The sequence below is a fragment of the Strongylocentrotus purpuratus genome, unplaced genomic scaffold, assembly GCF_000002235.5.
Source record: "Strongylocentrotus purpuratus isolate Spur 01 unplaced genomic scaffold, Spur_5.0 spur5_scaffold_10, whole genome shotgun sequence".
NCBI classification, from domain to species: domain Eukaryota; kingdom Metazoa; phylum Echinodermata; class Echinoidea; order Camarodonta; family Strongylocentrotidae; genus Strongylocentrotus; species Strongylocentrotus purpuratus.
Window position 1 is genome coordinate 25,522,159 of NW_022145595.1, and position 12,268 is coordinate 25,534,426.

The 12,268-nt window shown below is 34.3% G+C and overlaps 1 protein-coding gene across 1 annotated transcript; it reads left to right on the forward strand.

Annotated features, from left to right (window-relative positions):
• Positions 1–5,020: 5,020 nt before the first annotated feature.
• On the forward strand, positions 5,021–5,599 carry LOC115921595 (A-agglutinin anchorage subunit-like; the record flags this gene model as incomplete). The annotated part of the gene is made up of 1 exon (XM_030979192.1): positions 5,021–5,599. A coding segment is annotated over one exon (579 nt), but the record flags the coding sequence as incomplete, so codon positions are not given.
• Between the last annotated feature and the right edge of the window lie 6,669 nt (positions 5,600–12,268).

Consider the following 12,268-nt stretch of genomic DNA (forward strand, 5'->3'; position numbering starts at 1 on the left):
ATCTGGTCAATGGCTATACTTTATGATATTATTGAAATAATAACAATAATAATACTTAGGAATAGCAACCTCAATATACTATAATGGATGTAAAACTAATTAACTATATCCAAAATAAACATCGGCTGTGCATGAAAAATAATTTATAATGACGAATCTGTAAATTCATTACTTTCAGAGGAATTAAACCTATTTTATATAAAATTGATATCAAGCAAAAGACTATATCTATGAAAGAAATCAAGTAAATGTTATGGTTACAACTTACAACACGCCTCGTAATGAATTTATCATAGATCTATCTTATACTATTTTATTGAGGAGGCGTGTTGACTAAGCTGTTTTAGAATTGGAAGGTCCCGGGTTCAAAATCAAGTCGATCCTTTGTGCCCGCTTGTTAGGCGTTCCTAAATTAATAGGCCCCTCAGACAGAATTTAAAGCCTTATATCCACTTGTTTATTTAAAAATGTTCCTTTTACGTGTACTTCAGATGTGAAGTAAAATAAAACAAACAACAAGCATGTGCTCTCAGATGTAGGGTGGGGTCATTGGCAATTCCATTTACCAATGGCGGTGCGATATTTCTACCCTTAATTTTTGTCCCAGGTATAGGGTTAGGTAAAAGTAAAAATTGGATGTTAGGTTCGGTTTAGGGTTAGAGTTAGGGTTAGGTATAATGTTTCATCCAAGCTTTAGGTTAGGAGTTAGTTTGATGTCGGAAATATACCCTAGATCAATTACCGGAGCAATCAGCTGGTACTAATAATCCTTTTTTATTTAAATTGAATAAGATTAATCAGTGACTGATTTAAGAGCTTTCTCAACAAAGCTTTTTTAATAAGTACCTCCCAGGAACCTGTACGAATTCAGATTGTAAAGGACAAATTACAGATAATTGCGCTTGAAATTATTTAAGATTTTGTTTCAGTGTGCAGTCCAGTTCTTTAAAAAAAAAATCCAAACTAATCTACTGATTGCAATTTTGTTAAAAACTGTATTATCATAACACTTTTCACAATCTGACACAGCAGGTTAATCTGCTTATCATAACAATGACGATAAAATTCATAACCTTAAATGTTAGAGTACTTTCCTCGCTTCAACCCTCTCCGAAGAAAGCAAAATAGCCCAATGGCTACTGTGGAAATGTGTTACATGCTGTGTGAAAGATTAAAAGTCACTCTAAAAAGATGAAGTCAGTTTCGCTTGATTACCTTAAGGTTATTTACCTATCAGAAACCTGTCAAAAATCATGTGAATTAGGGGCGCAAGGGGAAAGAGGGAAAAGGGGAAAAAAAAGAAAAGAAAAAAGACAGCCCCCCCCCCCCACACACACACACACAATAACAAAATATATATAATTGCTTTAAAGGCATAAAGATTGATCGTAGGAGGGATTCAAAAAAATATGAAAGAGAAAAAGGGAGACAGACAGACGGAGAGAGAGAGAGAGAGAGAGAGACGTAGACGATATAAAGCAAGTGAAGAGAAGACAGAAATAGAGAGGGTGAGGAGAAAAAAAAATTAAAATAAACAAACAAGAAGAAAAGAAGAAAACACATGTAGAGCCAGAGATTAAAAAAAAGAAGTGATTAAAGTGATAGGTAGACAGAGAAGACAGAAAGATTATGATAAATTGAGAAAGGGGCACAGAAATATAAGAAGTCAGAGAGAGAGAGAGAGAGTGAGGGAGAGAGAGAGAGAGAGGGAGAGAGAGAGAGAGAGAGAGAGAGAGAGAGAGAGAGAGGGAGAGACAGAGAGAGAGAGAGGGGAGGAGCTCTTGGTCTTATTGTCAATTCGTAGCGGATTTTTCACGCGTACAAATATTCAACAACGCATTACATTCCCTAAGTATATCAATGATGTCATTTTCAATTTCTTCACACCAATCACAGTTGTTCAGTTAGGCACCGAATACTGAGAGCGCATGCGTATTGTTACTATGCCAGTTCAATTCCCGTTAGAGGTTGCAGTTCTAGTTACCTTAAAAAATCCCCCAACGGTTGTCATAAATGTCCAAATTATGGATTTGTGTTTGTATTATCATTATCACTCTCCAGTTGCAATTAATTAATTTATTTGTCCATTTTCTTTATTTCTTATCTATTACCAATTTTGTTTTGACTATCTATATAATATTAGAGGGATCCACATTCTGAAAGCCCTGCTTCTTAAGTAGATCCCTCCATTTCTGCAGTTCTTTCATTAAAAAATCTTCCATAATTTACAGCAAATGTATTAAATTTGATTAATGATTTTCAAAATGCACCATATTAAATGACCATCGACTTTTTCTGATTGATTTTTTTGTTATAAACATTTATAGTGACTGTTCAAATGAAAGTGAAAATATAACTGGAGTTAGAAATATTTATCGAATGTAAATTCAAAAGATATGTAACTGACGAATAGATACAAAAATAGATAAAAGCAAAGACAAGAAAGAAAAAGTGAAACAAAAGATAACAAGTTAGAGCAGAGGAATATACTATCGCCACTAACATTTTCTAACCTTTACATACTTAAATACGAAAAAAAATCTCTTCACAAAAAACCAAAAAAAAGTTACGGCCAATCTTCCATCCCGGCCACCATCTTCTCTGCTGTCAATTATTTAAAAAGCAGAGTAGGACCCCGTTGCTCTGACTTCTTGCTCGTGCAGGCGAGAAAAGAAAACACTATTTTCGGGATTATCACCTGAAGCTATCGGGCGATGTGATTTACGCTGCGTCTCTAGCACCGACGTCCTTGTTTCCTTAACCTGTTACCGTTTCGTTACTCATAGAATACATGTAAAGAGTATTGGTCAGCGAAAAGAAGAAAAAAAGAAGAAAAAAGGAGAACAAATCAGAAGCTCGATATTTTTTAACCCAAAGACGAGCATTTTTTGCATATATATATTTTCGTGTGTGTGTATGATCTAACACCATATGGTGATAAAGCCAATGTCCCAAATGCAGAATTTTAACAGGAACATGAATAGAAATTATATTTGAAAAGTAGATATTACATGTTTAAAACAAGTGTTAAGTGAGTTTGATCTGTATGAAGGGAGTGGGAGTATTTCTACATCTAATACAACTATTTCTACATCTACTGCTAGTATTTCTACATCTACTTCCACTATTACTACATGTACTACCAGTATTCCTACATGTACTACCACTATATCTACTTCTACTTCCACTATTTTATTCATCTGCTTCCACTATCTCTACATCTACTACCCCTATTTATGCATCTACCAATACTTCTTTAACATGTACTTCCATTATTCATATTTCTACTACCACTAGGCCTATTTCTCAACCTATTAATCCTTTTTTAAACATCTACTACCGCTATCTTTAAATGTATTTCCACACCTACTTCCACTATTTCTAGATCTATTTCCACTATTTCAATATCTACTACCACTATTTTTACATCTACTACCACTATCTTTACATCTACTACCACTATTTCTACATCTACTACCACTATATATATAATTCTACTCCACCATTTCTAAATCTTCTACCACTATTTCTACATCTACTACCACTATATATAATTCTACTACCACTATTTCTACATCTACTACCACTATATATATAATTCTACTCCACCATTTCTAAATCTTCTACCACTATTTCTACATCTACTACCACTATATCTACCACTATTTCTATATCTTCTACCACTATTTCTACATCTTATACCACTATTTCTACATCTACTTCCACTATTTCTACATCTACTAACACTATTTCTACATCTACTACCACTATCATTACATCTTCTTTCACTTTTTCTACATCTACTACCACTATCTGTACATCTACTACCACTATTTCTACATCTATACTTCCACTATTTCTACATCTTCTACCACTATTTCTACATCTACTTTTACTTCTTCTACATCTACTACCACTATTTCTACATCTACTACCACCATATATAATTCTACTCCACTATTTCTACATCTTCTACCACTATATATACCACTAATTCTATTTCTTCTACCACCATTTCTACATCTACTACCACTATATATAATTCTACTACCACTATTTCTACATCTACTACCACTATATATATAATTCTACTCCACCATTTCTAAATCTTCTACCACTATTTCTACATCTACTACCACTATATCTACCACTATTTCTATATCTTCTACCACTATTTCTACATCTTATACCACTATTTCTACATCTACTTCCACTATTTCTACATCTACTAACACTATTTCTACATCTACTACCACTATCATTACATCTTCTTTCACTTTTTCTACATCTACTACCACTATCTGTACATCTACTACCACTATTTCTACATCTATACTTCCACTATTTCTACATCTTCTACCACTATTTCTACATCTACTTTTACTTCTTCTACATCTACTACCACTATTTCTACATCTACTACCACCATATATAATTCTACTCCACTATTTCTACATCTTCTACCACTATATATACCACTAATTCTATTTCTTCTACCACCATTTCTACATCTACTACCACTATATCTACCACTATTTCTACATCTACTACCGCTATTTCTACATCTATACTTCCACTAATTCTACATCTACTACCACTATTTCTATATCTAAACTTCTACTTTTTCTACATCTACTACCAATATTTCTACATCTACTTCTACTATTTCAATATCTACTGCAACTATTTCTACATCTTCTACCTCTATTTCTACATCTACTTCCACTATTTCTACATCTACTTCCACTATTTCTCAATCTACTAATCCTTTTTTTAAACATTTACTACCACTATCTTTACATCTAGTACCACTATTTCTACATCTATTACTACTATTTCTATATCTACTTCCACTATTTGTACACCTACTTCCACTATCTTAACATCTACTACCACTATTTGTACACCTACTTCCACTATCTTTACATCTACTACCACTATTTCTACATCTATTACCACTATTTCTATATCTACTTCCACTATTTCTATATAAACTACCACTATTTCTACATCTACTTCCACTATTTCTACATCTACTACCACTATTTCTACCACTATTTCTGTATATACTATCACTATGTCTACATCTTCTACCACTATTTCTATATCTACTTCCACTTTTTCTACATCTACTTCCACTATTTCTACCAATATTTCTATATCTTCTACCACTATTTCTACATCTACTTCCACTATTTCTACATCTACTACCACTATTTCTACCACTATTTCTATATATACTATCACTATGTCTACATCTTCTACCACTATTTCTACATCTTCTACATCTATTTCTACATCTAATACCACTATATCTACCATTATTTCTATATCTTCTAACACTATTTCTACATCTTTTACCACTATTTCTACATCTACTTCTACTTTTTCCACAACTATTGCCACTATTTCTACATCTACTTTTGCTTCCTCTACATCTACTACCACTATTTCTACATCTTCTACCACTATTTTTACATCTTCTTCCACTATTTCTACCACTATATCTATTTCTTCTACCACTATTTCTACATCTACTACCACTATATCTACCACTATTTCTACATCTACTTTTACTTCTTCTACATCTACTACCACTATTTCTATATCTACTACCACTATCATTACATCTACTTTCACCTTTTCTACATCTACTACCACTATATCTACCACTATTTCTATATCTTCTACCACCATTTCTACATCTTCTACCACTATTTCTACATCTACTACCACTATCATTCCATCTACTTTCACCTTTTCTACATCTACTACCACTACTTCTACATCTACTTCCACTATTTCTACATCTACTACCACTATTTCTACATCTTATAACACTATTTCTACATCTATTACACTATTTCTACATCTTCTTCCACTATTTCCACATCTATTGCCACTATTTTTACATCTAAACTTCCACTATTTCTACATCTACTACCACTTTTTTGAACATATAATACCACGATTTTTTTTTTGTCTACTCACACATCATTCATATCTGCCCCAAACTTCCATATCAAATACTTAATGACATTATATTCAATGTTATTCTTTTAAAATCTACCTCGACTTGACATTTCCTTGACTGGATCTCCAATTACTGTGTATTCGAAATTGTTATCAGTAATTAATCCATACATTCACATTTGAAAGCTATTCTAGACTATTACACTGCTACTCTCATTCGTCAACAAACCTATCCATATGTTTAACAATTAGCATTATTAATGCTACTCATTCTGCGGTTATTACTTTCTATTTTTATTTTGTTATGGCTTCTAGTGCCATCAGTGAATGATGATACAATTAAAGAAACTGTATCTTAAACTAACTATTGGTAACCCTGCTAATTATATCAACAATTAAATTGGCAATCATCTTTCTACTTTAAATCAAGGTAGAACGTATCTAACCACATTTTTGCTTCATACTTCCAAACCGTGAATTTATGATAATTAAACATTTATGGGTTTATTCACTTTTCATGATAGACATAAATATTTTGTCTACGTTTTTTGAGTTACATCGGTGAATTATGAAAATTAAGGTCAATGTTATTTGTGAAAGTCATTCTATTTTTAACGTTCCTCTCAAGAAACAACATCATGATTGGTGATTAGTTGATTTACTGATGATTACTTTTTCCAGACATTGGTTAAACACTCCTTAGACGGTTGTTTTCGCAGCGTTACATTAATTTGTTTGACGTGTTTGTTTGGTTCATCAGGCTATGTTAATTCAATCATTCCACCGTGTGCTCCGTACATCCATGTTGCAAAAACAACAACGGGACACGATTTTTCTTCAAAATGAAACCGCAGTCCACCTTCAACTCTTGTCAAAATATGAATGTCATCGTTAACTTGATCCATTGCGGTGATTTCCTGCATGGTATCAACTGGAAACAGTGGAACAGAATCGGTTTGCATTATTAATCATCTTGATCAAATTAAACGGGAGAGAAACAAGCATATTACGACTCGGGGGCTAATAAATGAATTAGATGAAAACGGGCGGAATTGAAATGGCACTCGCAAACGGTGCGGTGTCGGTGGTAATGATGCACGCGGTGTAATTCAGGAGAAACTACCTTACGGCAGCGATCATAATTGGTATTAATTTCATCCAATTATTTGTCTTGTTTACATAACAATGATTACCGGATAGCTCGTCTAAAGACGGGCAAAAGGGAAGTTAGATTTAAAATTTAAAAAACAGTTTATTAGTAGAAGGGCAATTGAAGATGATAATAATTTGAGGGAAAGTTTAAATAATATGGGTTTAATAACTACTTTATGTATTTTTCAATCCTGGTGATTGATTCTGGTTGGAAAAAAATGTTTATTTCTCATTGTTGTCAGAGTCGTTCTCCTTTTCTCTCCCCAAAATCATGTACAATGTATTATCATACAAACACAGGTGCACGCACTCCCACTCCCACATTTGTGTGCGCGTTAAACACCCGAGTATCTTTGAACCGGAGACTTCGCGGAAGATGGTTATGTTAATTTCTTCAATTGGTGGACGAATTCTTCCTGCTTTTCTTCAAAGTGGGAAATCAAGTCATTTGGATTCAATCTTGCTGAAAGCACTGTGATTGTTGTATAAGCGAGCGATTATTCGCCCCTTTTCATCATGGTCGGTGGGCCAAGATGGAAGAGGACAGGACGAAATTTCCTATTACCTCCGCTAATACGCGAAGTCAAGTCACCACAAAAAAGGCGCTTTACCGCTTCGCACTGTCCTAATCGAATCACACCCCATCCTTTCCGCCAAAAGTCACTCGGCGCTTCGCTTGTCAAGATACGGTAGGCCCCTCAGTGCTCTCTTTCTCTATCTCTTTCTCTCTCTCTCTCTCTCTCTCTCCCAATTTCTTTATCTTTACCTGCACCTCGTCCTCCTCCTCCTCATCCCTCCCTCCCCGCCCCTATCCTTGTCTCTGTCTCTCTCTCCACTTCACCTTCTTTTTCCACTCTCTCTCTCTCTCTCTATTTTTTTTTTCTCTCTCTCTCCCTCCTTCTCTTCCTTTCAAACCCTCCTCCATTCTACTATCTCGACATTCTATTTCTGTCCATCTCCATTCGTTTCATCTCATTTCTCTCCTACCTTCTGTCTCTGCCCTTTTAATGTCCCTAAACTAGCTTATCCACTCTTTCTGTGTCTATACCTGTTCTCATAATTATTTTCCTTATATTTCCATTTCCTGTTCTCCTGTCACTGAATCCCAATTAATTTCATAATTTTTATTTCTTTACTCTGGTATATGAAAGTCGGAAATGAAACGGATACGAGATAAAGAGAGAGGTACAGAGAAGAAGAAAAAAGAAAGGAGAGAGAGAGAGAGCGGGAGAGAGAGAGAGAGAGAGAGAGAGAAGGGAAGGGGTTGGGAAGATGATTGTGATTTTCAACATCATTTTACTTCATTCGTTCTTATTAGCAATGGAAAAAAGAGCATCGACCAACTACTGTCTTAAGATTTACCCCGATTTACTTCAAGGCATGAGAAAAACCGAAGAAGAAAAGAAAAAACATAATGGCGAAGCGTGACCGAGAGAGAAAAATTCAATCGATTAGATATTTGAAAGGCCGGTAATTCAATCAATTCTTACTCGCCACACGTTAAGCTAATGAAATTAGTCGGTGGAGCTAGTGGATCGCGAAGCCGAGTTAGGGCGTCGAATTTCAGTGGGACGTGCGGGCCGGCAGACGAGGGGGGTAAATTGTTAGGGTATACACTCTCGATTCGAGACCCCAGCGCTCTTAATCGCTCACTCATGCCCGCTCACAATGGCAATATGCTCAGCCTAAAGACGATTTGTCTTCCTTTTTTCTCTCTTTTTCTTATCCTCCATGTCGTCTTAATTCTTGGGCACACCTTTCAGGGGTACGGGTCCAGAGAGAGGGATAATTGTGTACACAAGCTGGTGCCACGTCGCTGTCTTCACATTGGGCTTAGATAGCGATAATGGCTCGCAGTTGATGAGTTCTACAAACAACACTTACCCTCGATTGCATATCCCTACTCATGACATTTCTTCATTTTTAAAAATCTTTTTATCTCTTTCTTTCTCTATCGCTCTTACACCCTCTTTCTCTCTTGTTCTCTTTCTCTATCTTTTTATATTTCATTTTCTCTTACTGTGCTCTGACTCTCTCTCTAGTTTTCTATTTCTCAATTGATGTCCATATTTTATATCTTAATGCCGTTCTCTCTCCTCATCTCTTTCTCTCTTTCTCTCTTTCTCTCTTTCTCTCTTTCTCTCTCTCTCTCTCTTTCTCTCTTTCTCTCTTTCTCTCTTTCTCTCTTTCTCTCTCTCTTTCTCTCTCTCTCTTTTCTTTCTTCCTCTCTCTCTCTCTCTCTCTATCGTTTTGCCTTTCTCTCTTTTCTGATTTGATGTTAATGTATCTGTCTCTTTAATCTCCTTTGCTGCCGAATTGCGGTGTGTTATTGATTAATTCTATATGTTGAAACTGAAATTTTCTTTTCAAAAGGAGAGCATATACTTTCATATTGCCACATTTTGGTCATGTTTAGCTTGTTAAAACCTTTAGCGAAAACGTTTATACAAAGGACAGGTTGATTTTATATAAACAGTATTAATATATTAAAATAGACATTGTGTATCCAAACTTGGAGACTCTCAACATATTTCTCGACATGTTCACGTACGTTTTTTTATGCAATGTGTCTTTGAGAACACCTGGTTTATAATAGGAGGATTTTCTCTTATGCTCGGAACGAGGTATAACGTTCTTTATTTTATATGTGTTCTACAAATCTTTTAGTAATTGTTTCGCTTCTTTAGTGAAAATGCAAGTATTGATGAATTGATAATTCTAGGCATTATCCGTACTGATGTTTACATTAAAGAGATTAAATAATTGTAATGAAAGAAAACAAAACATTAATTTTGATCAGATTGTTTCAATTATCTTTGCGGTAGATAATTTTTCTAAATTTTGATTCATCAAATTATATTCTGAATATTTAATTTGTAGATTAACAAAAAAATATGGCAAAATTGTCTTTTGAATCAGATATCATTCAAACTTAACCAGAAAAACTAAATATGAAGAAAAAAAATTAAAGACAAAAAAAGAAATGTAATATCTATTTGCTATATTAGGCGAAGTAAATGATATTCTTTAAGGAACCAGTTCTTTCTCCCTAGAGACCGATTCATTGGCCTTTCTCCTACTTAAAAAGAGGAAAAGAGAATCGTATAATCGACTAGACAACAACAGCTTGATCTTGTTCCTATCCTAATGAATTGCTTTTCTTTTAAATCTGTGGAACTTGAGAAAGAGAATTCTAGCGAGTCATACTACCATGTCGTCAAAGTCTCATTGTATTTCTTCTTTTCTCACTCGAGTTAAATAAAAAATGAAGTGATACGTCCAAATAATACAATTACGCTCTTACGAATATGCATTACGTTGGTTCATCGGGAAGTGATTTTTTTTTTTATATTTGTAAGAGTCGGAAAAGAAGGAGAGGATGCGAGGAGAGGAGGAAGGAAGAAAAAATGGTCAGGCTATTGTATCTGGCTGTATTCTACCTGATAGATTTATTAGCCACCGTTTAAAGTATCACCTCGCTATAACCCCGTCTTTTGTTGAGAGTTGTACGGTGGACGAGTACTAATGGAATTGTGAGATGTGCGAAAATGGGAAAAGACGGTTATTATGTCGTTTTTTTTGTCCCGTCTTTTTTGCCCATTCGATGGGGAAATCAATGGTAATTTCATCACAGCATAACCGAGGTCTCACCTCTTCATTTATTTATGTAGGGCACCAACAAGACTATTATGAAGCCATGCACAGATTGGGATTCATCTTAACATTCTAGATATCCCTCACCGATCTCTACCCGATGCTTTTTACGGGTTCTCTTTCATCTTTGACGATCATTAGGAGCTGGCCATTTTTTACTTCCACGTTTTTATTTTAGATTTCAACTTGCAAAATGGATCACATATTCTTCCTACTTGCAATCAATTATTTACGGCTATTAATGTACTTCCTTACATATATGAAGCGAGATCCTTTGTCCATCATTAAGTGCTTAATGGCCTCAAATCATGACATTCGACGCTTTTTAATTTCTTGACATCATCCTAACTTTCAGCAGCTAAAAATGTTTCCTCACACTTTGGTTACATCCTTTTATTTTCAATGTCATACACCTCTCAAAGAAAATTGAGCCAGGCATTCTTTTGACAATTTTTTTTCTTTATATTTCTATAATTTCTGCATTTGGCATCAAATAATTTGCTAGATGTATAAAAAATGAAAAGCATTAAATATTTCCAACGTTTGATGATCTAAAACAAACAAATTAAAAGTATTGAAAGTGCTGGTGATTTAGAAAGAAACGTGATACAAAGAATTGAAATGGAAAAAGCCCCTAGAAAAGACATAGAGGGAGAGGAAGAAAGCAAACGAGAGAGAGAGAGAGAGAGAGAGAGAGAGAGAGAGAGATTGAAGAAGAGAGAGTTGGAATGAGGAGAGATAAATAGGGGAGAGAATGTTAAAGAGAGAGAGAGAGGAATAGAAGAAGATTAAAGAAGAATAAGAAGAAGTTTTTTTAATTTTAAAGAAGAAGAAGAACTTGGAAGTTTTAAAATAAGAAGAAGAAGAGAGAGAAAGAGAGAGCGAGAGAGAAAAAGGCGAGATGGGGGTCGTTTTCCATATATTTGGATGTATTTTCAGTTACTAATGCTTCCAGTTCTGATTTCGATTTTGACTTCGAATCTTCATTTAACATGCTTACAACGCTTTCCAATATCGTATATTTTTCTTGTTTAAATTACTACAATTTCCAGCTTATTGCAATTCCATTAATTTATCAAATAAATGATTCGTTGATCCCCGGCAGTAGTTTTTTTTTAAATAATTTTGAATAGATACTCATTGACATAATAATTATCGCATAAAAAATGTATGATGTTTTTAGGGAAGACCAAGTTTTGTTGAAAACGTTACCCTGGTGACAAATCAATGAATCCGTAAATAAATTAAAGTATAACAAAAGTAAATAAATAGGTATAAATGTTAATACAAATTTATGCATTATTTGTTCAAATATACTCCGTTTTTTCCTTCAATTTTGATCGGGTATGTACAACAAAAAAGCTAATGTAAGTAAGCAAACAAGCAAGCAAAGAACAATTAGATGAAGGTAAGAAATTGAATGATTTGAATGAAATTCGTTTAGTAATGATCGTACTAAGGTGACCAAATGGATTTCACTGAGATAAAA